At 41.5% G+C, this 20,402-nt stretch overlaps 1 protein-coding gene across 1 annotated transcript in view; it reads left to right on the top strand.

The window, feature by feature from the left end:
* Positions 1–19,846, top strand: part of cdh13 (cadherin 13, H-cadherin (heart)) — a 367,968-nt gene extending 348,122 nt beyond the window's left edge. The window contains exons 14-15 of the mRNA XM_069686880.1: positions 2,879–3,097; positions 19,758–19,846. Coding sequence (XP_069542981.1) covers positions 2,879–3,097; positions 19,758–19,765 — 227 coding nt within the window. The 3' untranslated portion in view covers positions 19,766–19,846. The remainder of the gene's footprint in view (positions 1–2,878; positions 3,098–19,757) is intronic.
* Positions 19,847–20,402: the final 556 nt, after the last annotated feature.

The raw sequence follows: 20,402 nt of genomic DNA, 5'->3' as shown, positions 1-20,402 counted from the left end.
CAAAGCGGCCAAAGCACAAAAGGAAATTTATAGTGAAAGAATATCCCAGGGTCAATCCACCTGAGCACACTTATTTCACACAGTGTTAATATGAGTCCATACTTTAGACAGAGCAGAGGACTGTTAACTGCAGAGGCTAAGAGTCACGTGATGAGGATGAAGAGCAAAATCATACAAGAAGGAAAGAGGGAGGAGGAGAGACAGAAACCAAGACGTTGATTCATGGTTGCATGACGGACAGCGCAATGTGTGTGTGTGTGGGTGTGTGCGTGTGTGTGTGAGTTTGAGTGACAGAGCAGAGCTAAAACCTGCCCAGAGGTATTAGCTGTGACTGACAGCAGGAGAGGGAGGTACAGACACTCCTCAATCACCACCGCTGGAAGAGACAGATAGAGCCAGCAGAGAAAGAGCCGACTCCCAGTGAAATGGACTGGCGCTGTGCTCGTCTCGGCTGTCTGTGCATGTGTGTGTGTGTGTGTGTGTGTGTGTGTGTGTGTGTGTGTGTGTGTGTGTGTGTGTGTGTGTGTGTGTTTGTGTGTGTCTGTAGGTGTGTGTGGAACCAGAGGTAGGAGAGCTGGTGGTTTTACCTCGCCAGTGAATCTGTCTGAAAAAATAACCTCAGTTTTTGTGTGTGTTGACATGCAACAGCTACTGTTGATTCTTTGTACTACAGTTGTTCATGAATTGATTTGTCGACATTAACCGACACATTTACAGTTAAAGAAAAAGATAAAAAACAATCTGCCCTGTCTTTCTGAATCAACAAGGTCATTATCTCAAAATTACGAGAAAGGTTTATATGAGATAGCAGATCAAAATGGGCATTCCATCAGAACAACCGTGAAGTCCTGAGGTGCCTGCGTAGAGTCGACAAACTAACAAAACCACCTTTATTACTTAAACTGACTACTCCAAAATTTCTGTCCTGTTCTCTTGCCACCTAATGTCGATATTCGTAAACTGTGGGAGCACACTTCCCAATTTAACCAGACGTCCACAATTGGCTCCCTTTGTAACTATTGATTTTCCTCGCTGACGGTCGCTTTCCTTTTTAGACTGCTTGCCTTCATCTGAGCGTTGAAGGCAGAGACTGGAAAAGCAGCAGCTTAGCTCCGCCTACCCTCTCTGGCAGACCAACCACTGCTGGCTGATGGAAAACGCTTCACTAACTGGGTGCCGCTTGTGATTTTTTCTGTGAATGTCGCCACAGACACGCAGTCTGTAATAATACGATATACTGCAAATGCAAAGGCTTTCATCAGTGGGCCATAGGCTCAATCACCATTGTGTTACCTCATTCTGCGATAGGTAGCGACTTAACAGACATTTATTTAAAAAAAAATCTTGGAGATTATTACTTTAAGGACACAAGTGTCTCCCAGTGTCTCAACCCCAAACCAAAATAAAACAGGATTCAACTGAACAGACGGGAATCTTTCCTGCAATGAGAACTAATTGCAGGATTTTGAGGTATATCGTTAATTCAGAAAAATAGAGCAGACTTTTTTTTTACGCTTCAGTACATTTTTAATCCAGACATTTTCAAACGATCTTATACATTTTTTAAGTAAGTCACACAGATAGAGTTTGAAATTTCAGAATATATTAGAATATTAGAAGATTGATACATCTCTATATCAGTAGGATAAATACAAAGGAACCACAAGCAGCCAGTTAGCTTAGGTTAGCATGAAGACTGAAACAGACGGACATAGCTTGCCTTGCTCTGTCCTTTTGAACAAAATCCTTATAGCTCTTAAATTAACACGTTATGTCTCATTTATATCATCCAACTTAAAAAACCTTTGAAACTAAGCTAGTTTAGTGTCCAGCTGGTTCCACTCTTTATTCCAAGCTAAGCTAACAGCAGCTGTTAGCTTCTATCCACTCGCTCTTTTTTTAGTCAAGGAAGAGAGTCAGTGTATGTGCAAAATGAAAAACTACTGTATCTCTTTGAAGGATGAACCTGAACATTGAGTAAAGAGACACAATGACTGATGAACATTATATCAATATTTTTCAGTGGCCTTCACAGTCATGACATCACGTTCAACAATATAAGGTTTATTTCTGATTTCCAGAGACTTAAAAAAATATGCGCTAAGGAGCACTGAAGCTGTTCAAGAGGCGTGTGGTGGAAGAACTTATTTTTAAAACACTTTATAGCTGGTTAGCCATGAATGTGTCACACACCTTTGTGTTATCATGATGTTGCATGAGGCTGAAGTCTAATATGTTATATGCATTACAGATGCACACAATTACATTTCGATAAACTACGTCTAAAAGAGGGTGATGAGAGGGAGCTGCTGGTTCGTACAGTCTGCACTTTCTGCAACACTCTGCACTCTGTCATGATGTCTGTGTCAAAATACAGTGATGAGTCAGAGGGCGGTGGGGGCGGGGGGTTGTACAAACATGTATGAAATGATCACTGCTGCTTACTGTTGCCCTGTCACATCGTTATGAGCACATGTTTTGACACTGTACATTTCTTTTTAATTAAAAAACCTAAAATCACCTTAGAGTGACGAGCCGAGGCAGTCAAAGGAAAATGGAGCACTCTGCATATTGTTTCAGCAGGAAGTGAACCGGCTCCACTTTCTCTCTACTGCCTCTTAAGGATTTTTAAAGTGTGATGCAACAAAATGTAACAATCTTATGCAACTTAAGTACTGCCAATTTCTGTCGCTTCACTTGTCAGGAATGGCTTGGCAAACACTCGAGGCGTTTAAGAACTGTATTGTAATACACATATTTAGTGAAGCTTTGCACAGTGGGCAGCTCTTAATGTGGAATAGATGGACAATTCATGCAGGATGGGGGATTATACTTCCGCTTTATTAAACCCTTCTCTTCCTCTGTGTGTCCCCCACAGCCACACACTCCCAAATCATGCTGTTGCACAGTCTGAAGAAAGCCAACTACCAGCTCCCGCTGCTCATCACTGACTCAGGGGTGCCCCCTTTGTCCAACAACACAGAGGTCAAAGTTCAGGTGTGCGTCTGTAAGAAGAACAAGATGCACTGCAGCTCCGCTCACTCCCACCGCGCCAGCCTTCTCGGGCTGCTCGCGACACTCCTGCTCGTCTTACTCTGTGAGTATCATCAAAAACACAACGCAGAAAATTGAGAACAGAAGGTGATGGTTAATTTGCAGGTGTCATTTTTTAAATGTAGATTACTGCTGAAGTAATATATAACGTTGCTTCCTCATCCTCCTCATATTTTGAGAGAAATCAATAGAGACAAATTTCATGTCGTAGTTAGTTTTCAAGTTAATTTGAACAAACATCTGTTTTTAGGTCAATCTGATTTAAAGGGAAGATTTCTAAAGTCCTATTCAAGTGTTTTTATGTGTGTAACGATAAGTGTAACACTGATACACTGCATCATGTGTTATGAAAACTTGCTTTTTTGCCTTCATTTTGCTAAAGTACACCTTGTGCACTTCACATGTTTTTTTTTTTTGCTGCCATGCCTTGGGCACTCCCCGGGAAGTGAAACTTGAATTTACTCTGAATATCTCATTTAAGCCATTAGCGTTAGCATGAATAATTCAGGCTCCTCCATTCACAACACAAGCGTTAAAGTAGGACGTCCAACAGCTAGTATGCAGGGAACAAAATCATTTGCAACTTCAAGGCCCCCAGATCCTTCTTCTGTCTGGGCTTGTTTATTGTAGTTTATAGTCGGGATCCCTGAACACCAGAGGCGGAGTACAGCAGGAGGGATGGTGAGAGTGGGTGAAGAAGAAGAGGAGGACTGGGTAGGGGAAATGAAAAAGAGAAATGATGAAGAAAGGGGAAAAACAAGACAAGCGATAAAACATCTCAGGACTAAAAATGATGTAGTCGTAATTATATCACAGGGCTGAGCATTAAAACGATCTCGACAGTGGATTCACGTAGGGCGCCGTGGTAACTCACCTGGTAGAGCATGTGCCCATGTAGGCTTAGTCCTCGCTGCAGTGTCTCTGGTTCCATTCTTACCCTCGTCCTTTGCTTCATAACATCCCTTTTCTCTCTACCGCCCATTTCTTGTTTCCCCTCAGCTTTACAAAAAACTTCAACATACTTCAAATGTATACATCTCACAACCTGTCACAGAGACAAAATAGCATCAACAGCCAGTGTTCAGTTTCTTACTTCTTGCATGGAAGTACAAGTCGGAGGCCACGACTGCTGCAAAGCATTGTTTGAGAGAAGAGAGTGGATGTGAGAGAGGGCACGAAGGCACCGCTGAAAGTGAACTCTATTTAAGATCAGGAAACTGTTGACAAAAAGTGGTAATATCTGGTCAGTTATATGAACATTACTGGTTACTCTGCTAGCAGCCCCCTTACTGATCCTGTGTCTGCTGAGGAGTGTTAAAACATTTTCATCTTAATAATCTGTTTGTCTTTGTCAGATGATTTTAAGTCTGCTCGTTTTTAAGAGGAAGAGACCTCTGGGGATAATTTGGCTTCTGTTAAACACCTGATGAACAATGAACACTTTTACATTTGAGTTATCTTTACTTAAAGCTCCTATGAGGAACTTTTGGGTTGTGTCTATAGGTACTTTTCGACCAAAAGTACCATGAACTTCTCTTCCAGTAACTAAATGGTTCCAGTAACTAAATGGTTCCAGTAACTAAATGGCCCATTGTTGTTGTCTGCATTTCCACAGCAGCCTAAAGTCCCGGGAAGATCATGCAAATCAGGCTAATGACATACGGATAAGTAATAAAAGTAACTGCACTACACCGCCACTCCAGTAGGCGGCAGTAAGAAGAAGTTGAAGGCCACACAACAAAGATGACGGCATAAAACGCAACCAACGGGACGGTATCATCATTTATGTGACACTGCAGTTAGCCTGTTAGCATGGAGGAGATTCAACTTGTTTTGATCGAGCTTCATTGATAACAGTTGATTGATAACGATGATTACAGTTTGCTTGCAGCTGCAATCTTTTAAACAAGGCCTGTGAAATAAAATGAGTACTCGACCAATCAGGAACGATCAGCACTGCAGGCCCCGCCCTGAAAGTTCCTGGACCTTTGGAAAGTACTATCCCCCCGAGCAGGGACCCCCAAAAGGTTCCTAGTTCCTGGGGAAAGTTCCAGCTGTCAAAAAGCACCTTATTTTGGCGACCCCTGTGGACAAAGTGGTACCTTTATGTCTTTGCTGATCTTGTCCTGCACATGTGTAAGTCTTTAAGTTAAAGTTTTTTAACAGAAAATGTCATCCTGCTTTCTTTAAACAGTCAAATGTATCACTTGCTGTCAATCTTTGCAGTGGAAAATATAGAAAAACGGCTGATTTGGCAGCTCAATGTTAATCCCCTGTTAATGTTAATCTGACACCTACCCCCCGGCAGTAGTTACAGGCATTAAAAATAACTATAAAGATATAATCAGTCTTGTTGCTGATGGTCTTGTTTGCTTTTGTAGCTCATATAGAGGCGTCATTTTTAATTTCAGTCTGTTTCATAAGCAGCTAAAAACTCCTCACAGGAGCTTTAAAAAGAACAATGAGGCTGTAGAAATTAAGAATATAAACTAAAGCAAATGTGATCGATATTCTAAAGTTGAACTGATGAAGCCTCAGGCTTTAAGATGCTCCTTATTCTGGCAGCATAACAAAATAACAATAGAGATAAATATCGATATTGATCATTGTAGAAAAATTGTCATGATCATATTTGTTTCCACTTTGCCAAGCCGTATTTAAGTATCATTGTGTTTCTCTGGATCTGTGTCTATGTGAAATGTTGTCTTAGAGATCACCAGAAGACTCACAGTCTCCTTTCCTCTTTCCGGCTCTTTTTCTTTCGCCTTTTTTGTACTATTGATCTTCCCATCTCTTTTCTGCCTGTCTCACATGTCCCGTTGATCACTCCCGCTTGCATATTGTCAGTTTGAGTTGTCTGTTTCCTGTCTCTCATCCCTCAGCTCTGTCGGCCTCTGCTTTCTCTCTATTTAGCAATCAGCTTCTCACTCCCCGTAATGCTTTGCTTACAGGCCAAATCTATGCGTCTCATCTTCTCATTTTCTCTCGGTATCTGTGAATCGCCACATCTAGCATGACCCATCGATCCTCCCCTGGGTATGGATCAATCCGTGTATTTCTGCGTTTCTCCGAGCACTCATACAAAGCAGAGGACTGTGCTGGGAATGGGAAGGCCTTATTTGCAGATCTCATTATTTCACTACGATGCTCTTAGGACACTTAGTTACCTGCAACTTCAGTTAAAAGCTTGAGATTCACAGGACACAGAGTACTAAATTAAACTGACAACGTGCAGCAAGCAGCAGCATAAGCACATCCCACTACAGCGTTGATAGACCATTAGTCGCGGTTTCACTGAGACACACTAATCATGAGCGTAAGCTGATGCTGCGTCAGCACTCGCAGACGAGCAGCCACCTCTCACAAAGTTTCATGGCAGCCATCCCGAGAGTATCCCAGCTGGAACAGCCACTTAACTTTTCACGCTCTTCTTTTTAGAGATATTTTGTTATCTGCGGTTCCCATGGCAGCAGCAGCAGCAGTGCCTGAACCAGAAAGCATGATAATTGGTTGACATGCCAAGATGACATTAAGAGTCTTCTCTGCAGATGTCCTTTTACTCTGAATGGCAGTAGCATTTATTATTCTACTGTAAATAGTACAGTGATAGACAGTGGCATTCATTAACTGAATAGCAGCTCAAGATTCTTCAGCTCCTGCTCCCGTGCACGTGTACTTGTTCATTCAGTCGGACCGATTCATGTTTAAACAGTCAGAACAGACGAAACAGAGAGCGGTGTTACCCCGGAGCTGGAGGTTGGAGATTACACAGAGAGAGGAAACAAAGATGGTGTGTGTTCATGTGTGCCTCCGCTGGGATTCTCAGACAGTATAACAGAGGTTTCACCAATTCTGATGCAGAACATCTCCGCACGCGCACACACACACACACACACACGGGCGCCCAGAGAGATGACTCCTGCTCGAGCTCATCACAGAGACCTGTGCTGGGGGACAGATAGAGGGGACTGATCGCTGCAGTGTATAGTCAGATAGTCTGACAGAGAGGCAGCGAGGATCCTGTTTCAATTCCCTTATCTGCTAGCTGAACTCTGACCCCGCGGGAGAGAGATGAGGGGAAGAAAAATGGAAAGAGCTAGAGGGGAGGGAAGGGAAAAGGAGACAGAAATAAAGGTGTGGAGATTAAACTCTTCTGTTTTGTTCTGCTTTTGCCCACCGGGCTGCAGGCGCATGCACGGCCACGCAGCTGTAAAACCTCCTTAATTTGTGCTGCTCTTTGCTTCTGCATCTCCTCCCCTTTCCTCCCAGCTCTGCTGCTCTCTCAGTTCCCAACCGTGTCTACCACATTAAGTTTATACACAAATAATCAGAAGCAACAAATATGTTTTATCTTGTTTGTGTAATGTTTATAACCAGGCCTCATTTACACGTTTCATTTTAAGATCTCAAATCTGGCTGTAATCCAGATGAGATCAGTTTCTCTGGGCTAGAAGTAAAAAAGCGTTGGCCTTCTTTCTGTCAAGAAAAACGTACTAATGCACCTGAGGCTGTCTGGTACCTGAGAGAAATGCCTGAAAATTAATAACTTCTGCTTTTAAGCAATTTAGTCACAACATTAAAAGTTCTGCAAGATATCCATGCGCACAATCTCGGCACTTATCTGCTATCATCTGATGACAATGTAGCTGCTGGGAGCAATGGCCGGTTTTTCTGTGCTTCGTGTGTCATTACAGGTTACTTGGATAAGCACTAAAGTACTTCCTGGCAAAGATTTCCCTTCTGTGCACATTTCGTTTACAGTCCGAAAAGCAACTTGAGATGCAAGAATTCAGTCTTGGTGGAGAGACGACACTTATGACCTGCACTTGTAGAGAAGTCTGTTTAAAGAGATTATAAAATGCTAATTTGTCAGCAGACGATAGCTGATGGATTTTGGGGTTGCATAACTATTGATGCCTTTCACCTCCTTTGCTTCTCACACAGATGGTTTTCCTGCATACAACTGATGCCCACTGAAATGCACGACACAACTCAGACTGCACTCTGAAACCACAACGCTTTGCACAAAAACATCTTGTCCCTCGCCTACAGATTCTGCATTCTTATGCAGATATCTGTTTTAGAGATTACCATGAGCATAAACACATGACTCATACAAGTGTATGCGTTGCATGTCAGTGAGACAACATTGCTGGGGTATTTTCTTTGTAGCATTATTAAGACAGAAACAAAGGCTAATTTAGGTTGTAGTGTGACTAACATCTCAACCATGTGTACACTCAGTCAGTGAGTGGCTTTGCACACTGCTTACTGACATATAGTGAGTTACAGTATGGGAAAGGGAAAGATTATGTACACATCTAGAGAGGGAGATGTATTTACATCTTTTCAGTTTCTGGATGAAAAGCATCTTATTCCAACTTCAGAGGTGGTTTCAGCAGTCAGATCTAAATCTGTCTTGATCTCTCGAATACAAACGAAATGACTTTGTGTAGGTGGGGTGCTAAGGATGAGCCAAGGATGCCACAAGATTTGTTCATAAGCATTGTAATTTTTTTTTACAGATGTTTTACCACGTTTACTCGCAACACTTGCAGAGACCGGAAAAGCAGCGGCTTAACTCCGCCTACCCTCTCTGGTTGATGCAGCACGCGTCACTAACTGGGCGCCGCTCGGGATTTTTTCCGCCAAAGTCGCACCAGACACCCAGTCTGTAATACTGCAAATGCAAAGGCTTTCATCAGTGGGCCACAGGCTCAATCAACATTGTGTTACCTCATTCAGCAATAGATAGTGACTTAACAGACATTTATTCACAAGAAAATCTTCGAGATAATCACTTTAAACCACATAAATTTAGTAAAAGATGCATAAAATTGTTCTTCTATATTGCATTTTTTAAAAATCTAACCCAAAAAATGAACAATTGTAAGAGGCTGATTACAAACCTCTTCACTTATGCAGCTCAAGTTAGAAATCAGACGGATCACAATTGCTGGTCCACATAGTAGCACAAAAGTTTTCCACATGCACAGCAGTTAAAATAGTGTGCAGAGCAATAAATGAAAAGATTTGTTATTTGTAAAGGAAGGAAACAAATGCTGTAACATGTAAGCCTTATACGCAGTCTGTGGAGACTAAACCAAAGAGAAGTGAAATCAGAAAGTGAAAGGTACTTAGCATTTTGCTTTTTGTAGATAGAAGAAACAAATACACTAGACCGCCTCATTTGTTTGTTGTCTGAAGTATTCACTTATGTAACACAAGACAAGAACTACATGTTGTTTTCTGTATCCTCTGTTTAAAATCCTCTAGAGGTCATCTAATCTGCAATCTCTGCAGCAGCTACTATTTGTGTGTTCATGTTTGGACTGTGGGTAATGTATTTCTGTGTAACTGACTGTTTATATGTTTGCAAATGAGGCTCAGGAGGAGAGAGAAAATGAAAGTACGTCATTCCCTTATTCCATCTGAAAAGTGGGTTTTCCTTAAAAAACTGACGTGCAAATTTGCAGCTATATTTTCTATAACAAAAACATGACAGAAAGACGGATGAGTCTGTGAGTCTCCACAAGATTTCAGATGAAGAGAGGAATCATCCCCCCCCTCTCTTGTTGCATGTGCATAAGAAACTTGTGAGTGTTGTCATCGGGTCTCAGTGGGATTAAATCTTTCCACCTGTACCTTAAACCTCTACACTTTCCACCTTCAGCACTCAGTTTAGCAACCTTGCCAAAAGTAGACCCAAGTCCTCACTGGCTTTCTGCCGTCTCAGTCATATAACACTCCACTGGGGTTGTTTTTCAGTCCCTTAAATAATGTATGTAACCCTGCAGGACAAAGAGGTGAGTGTGTGTGCAGAGTGCCAACATATACTGTGTCTTCTAATGCTTACGAGACCTTTGTTGCTGTTGCAGGATTGGCAGCTAAATCCCAGAGCTTTGCAGGAGCCTTCTCTCACACCCCTCCGCTGTAAACCTTTCTTTTGTGATCTCTGTGTTATAGACTCTCACACACATCGTCTACACACACATACACACAGATTACCATAAAGTGGGGAACAATTACGGTATTATCCTACAGTGCAGTAGAGGGAAACGCCTGCAGATATATAAAGAAAGGCACACATACACATTTAGATCTAAAAGTCTGTGTGAAAGCATCCATTGTTCACCTGAGATAAGGCTTCCTAATTGGGCAAACTAAGTGCAGTCAATACATCCTCCGATATGCTGCAGATGCACACAAAAAGGACAGCTTCTTATAAGAACGGTTCCTAATTTTAGAAGTAATTACAAGGAGGAATGCTCAGCTTTAGCTGGCAATGCAGCTCACAGGTGGTAAACCAGCACAGATGACCACACTGCCCCCTATCTGCGCACGTGTGTACTGATGTCCTCCGTGCAGCACATGTCCTATCTCTCTGCAGCAGCCTCACTGTGGCTCAAAATGAAATTCTCACAGTTGATGATGTGTGGCTCGAGGCAATAAGTCAGCCAGGTTGCACAGTATGTAAATAATGTGTATTTTACACACACAGGTGGCACGGACATCGCTGGACCTTGAGATTAATATGTTTTTGGGCTGTGAGTTTAGCTTACGAGGGACGGGAAATAAGGCGATAAAATGAAAATCTCTGGGGAAGCAGAGGCTGATGCTCTTAACCATTTATCTACGTCTTCTCTCACATATATAGGCTACTGTATATACACGCACACACATTTCATCCCCTACGCCAGTTCACCCTGCATGTGCTCAATTTAGCAGGTCCACAGGCTCAAACTGCAAGCTAAAATCTTTTCCGTGCAGGATTACAGGCTTTAATTTCTCTGTAGTTGTAATGCACTGCAGAGATCCGCTTCGCTCTGTGTTTCTCTGTAATTTCAGCAAGAGTAATAATGTAATGCAAAGAGTAAAGGAGAGAGAGAGAGTGAGAGGGCGGAGTAAAAACAAAGCATTTAGCATTAAACACAACAAACAACTCCCAGCCCAGATGCCACTAATTTACCTCCATCCTCCGGGGGTTTTAGTCCACACTATTCCTCCTCTCTGATCCCTCGCTTTGCTCTGACAGCCACTTTTCCTCTTCCTTCTCCGGCTCTACACTAATCCCCTCCCAGCTATAGAGACAGGATGTTTAGGGGCTTATTTACTCTTGTAAAAATATGGCTTTTTCACAGCTTGCTTTGAAGAGACCTCGTGCCGGAGTGATGTGTACGGTGCGAGGGTTGTTTCTGCCTGCAGATCAAGCTGTGAAGGGTTTTTGATCTTTGAACTGAGATATGAACTTCAGAGTATTCAAAGGACTCCATCTTGACTTGATATAAAAGGCTTTAACCGACTTAGCTGTCACCGAGCAGTAATGAACATTTTGAGGCCTTTACAAGCTGAGGCAATAATTAAATATATGATGACAAGTTACTTAATCTGCTGGTAAACACAGTGATGGCTTTGATCTGTTTCAGAAATGCGGAAAAATCCTTTGCTAGAACATATTTTATGTTATTCCCTTATATTATTATCTAAACTGTACATGTTAGTTTTTAAGAACCCAGAAGTTGCCACTTTTTCTCCAAGGGCATACAGTATGAATTATTTGTTGATCATTAGCAAGTGATGCTTAAAGACATGATAAATTGTTAATGAATATAAAGTTGTAAGACCAGACTGCTCTCATGTTTTACTCATTTATTATAAATGATGTGTTGGTACATTCGCTCGTACATCTGTTTATCACTTTTACAGGCTTATAAAGGGATATTTCAGCCCCAGATAGAAAGACGCCAAAAGGAAAATTCTAGAAAGAAAAAGTTGCAAACATGGTGATGTAACATGATTTTAAGCATGGTATTACTACACACTGAGGTTATGTATAATCCGCCCTTGTGGCCTTCGACTACTCCCGTCTCATTCATGATATTTAGGACTCAAATTGTAGGGTGCCATTTAAATGTTCCAGTTCCATTACCTTGGTATTGTGCACAGTGTCATATTGCCAGATATAGTGGCTCACTTTGATGGCATGCAGACATGCCCTTTTTTCATTGTGCCATGACTAATCTATTAACAGATTCATTATATAAGTACAGAAGCTTTCAGCAAGTATTTTAGGTGTTGGAAGTGTTCTGGTTTTCTGTTTGTAGTCCAAGTGGTATTCTCCACTAGTCTGTCGGCGAGCAAAATGGTCGACACGCAAGCCGGGGTCATGCAATCTGGAAACCCAGCTTTGGTCATCTGTAGACGATTTGCATGTCTGCACGTCTCCCAACTCCAACCATCTTTTCAAGCTGCTCGTTAGATTGTAAACAATGATCAATGCACAGAAAAGGAGGTCTGCACTTAAAGTCCTTTATCTCTAACTGCTGGCCACATCAAAGTCCCGAAAATCAGGCCGTCGCTCTCACAGGCTTTATTGTTGTCAGACGATAGTTCGGCAAGGGCTGTCACTTGTCAAGTTTCAATCAATTCGACATGATATGGAATTTGTAGTGGTACATTCAGCACTTCTGATCAGTTCTGTAGCATGGTCTTATACTAGAAGTGTAGCTCTGTTTTAGGAAGAGCAAAGTGTGTAAGAGTGGGGTGGTAGAGCGAGTGAGAGAGAACGGAGGTGTGTGTGTGTGTGTGCACGACTTACGTGAAGGGCCAGGGACCAGAGCAGCAGAAGAGCAGAGAAAAGACTGATCAGTAACTGTAGAAACAACAGAACTAATGTACAGTTTAGGTATTAAAGTGACGGGAGTTAGCCACCGAAGTTACAGCTACAGCTTTGGCCCTGCAGCAGAACAACATTAAGTCTCCCCTGTGCTCTCTGACTACTGTCGGGACGCTGAAGCAGGAAAGGTTAACGACAGCTTGGTTCGTTAGTTTCCTCCTGGCTTGTAGCAGGCACCGATTATCGGCGTCTGTTAGAATACAAGGCACACTACTTTAAACGTGAAGCATTCTGGGACTCTGGAAAACAGATTACAAATTTGTTTGTGGGCAAGCAAGTTCAATCACATCATGAACAGCCTGAACTATTAATATTTCACCAGGTTCGAACGATATGGCGTTAAATTAGTGTCAAAACTCAGCAAGCGGAAAACTGATCAGCAAGGGCACAGGACAGCATCCGCAAGCGTAAAACGTCACCGCGAGGGAGCATTTCTGCCCAGTGCACACTAATGCAGCGCTAGGGTGTGGCGATCGCTCAAACGTTCGGCTTTTACCAGTGTGTGCTACCGTAAACTAACCTTAGCTTAAAAGCAGAGGAATGGTTGGCAACTGAAACACGAAGAAGTGGGTTCACAGTTTTTTATTCAGTCTGTGGTTTACAGCAATAAAGATCCTTATAGAATCTCTCAGCCTCATCAGGAGTGAGTTAACTTATCAAACAGACCGGAGTGGCTACAGGTGGATGTTCTGATCCAGCAAGAGCACATCAGATGCTCTTTATGCACCGTGTAAGACTGAGATCAGCTGATTAAACCAGTCTAGTCAGATATACTCCTATATTTTTAGATGGATGAGACCAATATCAAACAGCTATGGTATATGCAGACAACTTTTGTTTAACCTGTTTGTAAATGATAGGTACATAGAACGATATATCGAAAAGTGACAGCCCTGATCCAGACTGGGTTGGAGTGGAACAAAGTGAATGGATTCAGGGCAGTCAGTGACATTTAGGCACCAATGACAGTACAAATCACTTCCCTTTGTTTGTATTAAAATCAGTGAAAAGAATAGTGTGGCTCGCTGTAGTAACATCAGTGTAACATGTAAATACATTGAATGGTTACTGCTGAAAAAAGAGAAAGCACAAGAGCATAAAAGAGCATTTTCTTTTATTATTGAGCTGATATTAATAGACAATCTCTGATTACTGTCATTTACCTATAATTTGGCCTCCTTTTCAGATATATTTTTGAGTTATACATTTGTAAAAAATAAACAAAAATGAAATTCTGCACCTAAAAATCCAACACATTTTCCCTTTCTAAAATGTTCCAGTTGTCTATTCACTTGCAGAATTCTTGTCAATGTCAGTCATCTTTTATGTACAGTTAACTCATTCATCATTACATTCAGGGTTGGTAAGGCTTATTAACTTCCATTACAGTCACTATTTCCCTGGCAGACTTCCCATCTTCCTCTATAATGTTTCCTCTTCATGCTGCAATGCTGCCGTTTTTGTCTAACAGCCGTGACACCTGGGCTAATCAGCTGACAGCCTCCTCTCCTCCTGCAATTAGAAAAGGCTGGAGAACGGTAACTGTTCCACTCAGTGTCCTGTTTGATTCTTCCTCGCCTCCCGCAGCTTGTTAAATTTACATTTTACGCATTGAGCTGCTGCTTTTACCCACAGAGACGTACAATAAGAGGGGATGGTAAGAAAAGTCAACATCAGTGAATGGCTGTGATACTCCACTCGGTCATTCAGACACACTGCAGAAGACAGGTGTGTGTTAAAATGTAGCTGTGTACCTTTCCGTCTGGTGAAATGGAAATTGGTTCATTAACTGGAACAGGAAGCTGCTTCATCCAGTGGGAAGATTGTTTATACACATACACATGAACCTAAGGTGTGTTTACTGTATATATGGAACATTTTCCAAGCAGAGGACAAATAGAGAACACAGTGCTGGGTGTGGTAAATGTTGAAGACTTTTACATACAGCTAAATGCACATCTAAAAGAAATATAATGTAGCAGAAGTCATTATAAAATCCTCCCTGTGAGAGTCTCTGGAGAGCTCAGCGTGGTGTTGAAGCTAATGCTACCAGCTGTAACATAAAGCGACCCATTCATAACCCGACCAACCTCTGGTTTAGTGATTACATTCTGTTCATCCCTTTCTTTCTTCTTCCTCTTCCCCTCCAACATAATTCTCCCTTTCATCTGTTCCTGACCTCTGAGTTCACTGCCTGTTTCTGTGCCGGAGCTGAGGTGAATTGATTCGGCAATGTATTTTCATGTCAGGGCCTTGACTTTTTAGCCAGAGGGGGAGAGTTGGCTGCTTTATATCCAGTTCTTCATGTGAGGTGAGACAGGGCTGCCGGAGTCTCATTAGATTTGCAAAAACCAATATCTGAGTCTACAGTGCCTCAGAGTGTTGCTTGACTTTTATTTCTTTCTGGGGGGGGACACTTAGGCTCAAACGTTATATAAGGGGGCTATTGGAAGAAAAAGAATAGAGAAAGAAAAATCAATCGGCCCCAACCCCACCCGTCCATATCCTCCATCCTATTAGATATTCACCTCCATTCAGGCACGTTTCGATCGCTTCACATTTTTTTGAAGTGTACGGACCAATTCATTTGAGTGTCTGGGAAAATTATAGTTCACATTTTTCAAGACCGCTCCCTAATCTCATTCAGACAAAGAGAGATGTAGAGACGGAGGTAGAGATGGGGGAGGATCAAGACGGAGAAAAGACAGAAAGACATATTGGCATGTCAACTGTCGAAACGCAGGCGGAGTTTGTCCGACTGATACTGACGGCCAACTTATTAAACAAAGCACACAGGAGCTGGGACCACAGCAGGGAGAGCAGCAGTGCAACCCACTCATGCGCTCACAATACAAATGCAGAAGGCATAATGCAACAGTAAACCTTTTACAAACAACAGCAGCTATGACAAATTGCCACCTCCAAATTGGTTGTTTTACACCACATTTTGCTGCATGCATTTTGCTAGATTAGCAGTAAAAGGTAAGGCTTAAAGGTAAGCCTGTTAAGTAAGGCAGAGTGCTTATAGTACACCTGATCTGTTCTTCACAGTAACTACTGCATCTGTGTACTGAGGAGTTCTACTTTAAGTGCATTTAAACCCATCACAGTCATCAGAAGCACAGCCTGCAGAACTGAAGCACAGTCACTTTGTTTGCTACGGAATCAACTGTAAATTGCAGACTACACCTCTTGCATCTTGTGCCATCTTAAGGCTACTGAAATGTGTATTTAGCATATGCATAGCCACGCACAGATTCTGTACAATTATAAGGGACATGATAAATATAATAGTACACAGTCTTTAATAATTACAATCCTTTGGTGAAATTTAAACAGATGAATCTGTTATTTATTAACGCTGGATTAATCCTGGATTCAGCAGAGCCAGCTATTCATAAACCCGTTCTTTATTTAATGAGTTTATATCCCATTATAAATGAAGTATTTGCCAGTAAAGACCATTACATATGCTTATCCTGACCGCAAGTCAATCACAGGGCTGACTCTTGGAGACGAACAACCTTTCACACACACATTCACACCTACGGGCAATTTTAAAGTCACCAATGGTCCTAACAAGATGTCTTTGGACTGTGGGAGGAAGCCGGAGTACCCAGAGAGAACATGCACACTCCACACAGAGGGCCCCCTACGTACAGACCGGGATTTGAACCAGGAACCTTTTAGCTGTGAGGTGAAAGCACTAACCACTGCACCACAGTGCATCCCCTATAAAGACCAATGTTTGTCTATAAAGATGGACAACGCGTCTCCATCTGCTCTCATTGTTCAAAATTGAAGCCAAAATAGCGTGTTTACCAGCAGAGCAGCTTCTTGTGTCGGTCTGAAGCAGATATTTACACTTATGGAAAGTTCAATGACTGTAGTGTTAGTGTTAGTTACATCTCCTCTCGCCGTTCCTCCTCTAAACTGAGCTGTCAATCATGATGTCACACCCCCTTTTTATAGGATCAAATAACTAATTAAAAATAAACCTGTCTGAAAAATGAACACTTTACACATAAATCAGCATGATAAGGACTAACTATAATGACAGAAACCATGTTTGAGAAAAATATATTTGACGTGTATTTTGATTTTATAGTTTGACTCATGCAAACAGGGGGCGACAGAGAAGTTGTGGCTTCACTTTTAGGGAGCTGTCATGTCTTTATGCAGTCTGTGGTAAAGGCGTAAAAGTGAAAATATGTTGCTATGAGACATCAGTTCTCTAAACAGGAAGTCACTGTTGTATAACTTCCTGCTACCAAACTTAAAAGAAATTACACTTTTTAGGACACAATATATTGAACTGATCTGTCAATCAATTGTAAACATAGGTATATCTTAGTTTTATGGATATTTGTTTATACAAAATAGCTGTTTAAGAGCCAATTTGACTAATATTGTGATTTTTGTGAAAGTGTAATTTTAAACTTTCCAGGTTACATCATCAAAAATATGTGTTTTATCAAGTGTTGAATCACACGTTTGACAATATTTCATATTAACTCTGTTACCCTTCTCTTTACTAGTCTCTGTGTTAAATATTAGCAAGCTAATAATAGCTTTGTTAGTGTTTTCTGTAAGCTACAAACCTGTTACTTACACCTGCTGGTCATCATGCAGAAATATTAAGTAACAACTTATTTATTTTTTTAAAGCTGTTTTATGAGGTGCAACCCTTTTAAAAGTAGCCTGAGTTTGACTTAATCTGATGCCGACATTTACGAAATGTGCTACTAAGAGCATCACAGAAACATTAGCAACTCAAAATAGTCCAGTGTTTGTTGCATTAGAAACCCTCCAAATACATCACTTAGCAGCTCATTGCTAAACAACATAATGTATCACAGTATCGCAGCAGGGTAAAAATGTACAACGATGTTAGAACAGTTGCACATTTAAGGACTTTTTGTTCATGTTGTGCTAAAAAGAAATTTGGAGAGAAATGTGCAGTGTGTTAAACAAAGAAGCAAGAGGTCCAAACAGTGTGCATGACCTGGATCTGCCTCCTGCTCTCCAGAGTGCACTTGTGAAGTATGCAGGAAATATCGTGTTGTGCTCATATCCACAGCGAAATGTGAATTTAGTAGAAGCTAAGTGACCTTTTGCTGAACTTTCACTGAACACAAGCCACTGGACCTGAATCTGCAACCGTTTAAATATTTTTCAATTTGGGTTGACTGCTTGACTCCTACTTTGTCCTAAAGTGGAGATTAAGGACATTGTAGAGGCCCTCAGTGCCCTATCCAATCCACTCATATCAGATAAAAAGGGAGACAGAGAGAAGAAGAGGAGACAGAATGAGCAAAATGGCGAGCAGCAGTGACGAGGGTTTCTGCTGAATGCTCAGCCGTCTCCAAACATGTCAGAAATAGGGAGCAGTCTTGGATGAGATGGCAGGCAGAGAGGCAATCAATAAACTCTCACATTTCATACTGCAGTGTGTGTGTGTGTGTGTGTGTGTGTGTGTGTACAGACAAGTACCTGCTGTGTGTATTTATGTGCCTGTGTGTTTGTGTGTTGTATCAAATTTCCAACCAGTTCGTTGTAAGCAATTCTGCCACACTGACGAGACAAACTGTCACATTACCAGAGAACATCCCCTGCACAGCGCTTTTTCATGCCACTCATTCAAACCTCTGTTTCAGCAGGGAAAGAGAGAGTAGATCCAAAGCTCCACAGATCCATTTTAATATATGTTCTTTGATGCTTTGAAGTTCCTTGGTTTTCTTAAAGATTATGTTGTGTGAATTGAAACAGGGAGTTCACTTCAGGCTAATTTGATGAACACGGAGCCATATTTTCTGCTTCAAAGCTGTCCTTGTTACCATAAAGGGAGCTCGTTCTGAAGTAAATATCTAAGTATCACGTCAGTAGCCAATTAATCTTAGCTGTAGCCACTCCAAAGTGTATATTGACCACACGATCAGAATCAGAATCGGGGTTTATTGTCAAGTAGGTTTATGCATACAAGGAATTTGTTTTGGTGCAGGACAATTATAACAGAACGAGAATAAAGTAAAATAAATAGAAATTAAAAATTAAAAATAGAAAAAGATATATAGGCAATAAGAATGCAAATATAAAAAACAATACGTATAACAAAATATGTACAACAGGTCTAATTACAAAACTGTACAGATGTGCAGGATATTCATGAGTGCAAAGAGCTTACAGTATCAAATTAAAAATATTGTGTTGTGTTAATGCAACGCATATAGTCTGAATTAGAGTCTTAACATTCATGTTAAAGCTCGTTTGTGTTGTTTTTTGCGCCCCCTGTGGACGAAGCCGTACCTCTTATCTGTTTGCTGATTTTTTCCTGTACATGCTGAAGTGGTGTAGAGTGGTTTTTAAAAAAAACCCTCATCCTGCTTTCTTTAACAGTCATATGTATCACTCACTTTAAATCTCTGCCTGTAAAAATGTAAACAAAGGCAGCATGCAGTTAATTGCTTCATCTGACACCTGAGGATGGACTCAATGATGGCGGTGTAGTAGTGCACCATCATTGTGTTTGGCAGGTTGAACCTCTTCAGCTGCCGCAAGAAGTACATCCTCTGCTGCCCCTTTTTGATGAGGGAGCCGATGTTCAGCTCCCTCTTGAGGTCCTGGCTGATGATGGTCCCCAGGAAGCAGAAAGACTCCACAGTGGAAACAGTTGAGTCAGTGATGGTGATGGACAAACTCTCCACTGTCAAATCTTTGTGCACTTGTATGCGTTCTAAGATGCTTGTGTTCGGCCATATTGATTGATATGTCCAGGATGTTGAATTACATTAAAGCACATTATTTAGTCACAACTGCCTCAAGCCGGGCTAAGATGGAACAATTATAACTCCTCTTTTCTGGTCTTACTGAATCTTTAATGATGCTTTACCATCACCTGTCCTGTGTAATTGATTGCATTTGATCTGCTTCAGTGATGACCTTGACTTTACAGTATCTCCTCTCTCTCCCACACATTCCTCCCTTCCTCTTCTCCCCCTTCCTCTCCTTTCATCTCCTCTCCCACCAGGCCTGTAGATTCTGCTGAAACCTCTCGTAGTCCTTTTTGCAACACTGAAAAGCAACGACTTATCTCCCCCACGCAACCCAGGCTTAGGAGAGAAGAAGACGACGACGACGAAAAGATGAAGAAGCGAGAAGAAGATTTCTCACCACAACAAATCAAACAAGAAAATCCCCTCAGTCCCCACAGGAACAACTGCTGTACAACACCACTGCGTTTTTTTAATTCTTCTCCTGCTGGCACTCTCGTCTCCTTCTCTTCATCTTTGCTCTCCTTGTTGCATATGTCCTTTCCTACTTCAGATCATCTCACCTCCTCATCTTGTACTCACTGTATTTGACTATCATTGACTTCTTTTCTCGATCTTTACTGTTCTTTTTACACTTCCTCTCCCATCGACTTCTGTTTGTGTTGTCACTGCTGGCACTGCACCATCATGCTGGCAGACAAACATAGGGTGTTAGCAGCATTCATGGCAACATGCCACATCTGTAGGAGATACTTGAAACAACATGTTTATTGATATTGTAACAAAACAAAAGCTATAAATCAATTTCACATCAGACTTCACCTGAACCCTCTGGTCTTTTCCATCCTCAGCTTTCATTTTATCTCATAGCTACCTCTTCTTCTCTTTTTCTTCCTCCCTCT

This window comes from Semicossyphus pulcher, unplaced genomic scaffold (genome assembly GCF_022749685.1).
Source record: "Semicossyphus pulcher isolate SPU_LCO1_2020_fin unplaced genomic scaffold, fSemPul1.0.p SCAF_8, whole genome shotgun sequence".
NCBI lineage: Eukaryota > Metazoa > Chordata > Actinopteri > Labriformes > Labridae > Semicossyphus > Semicossyphus pulcher.
This window is presented reverse-complemented; position numbering and strand designations above follow the sequence as displayed.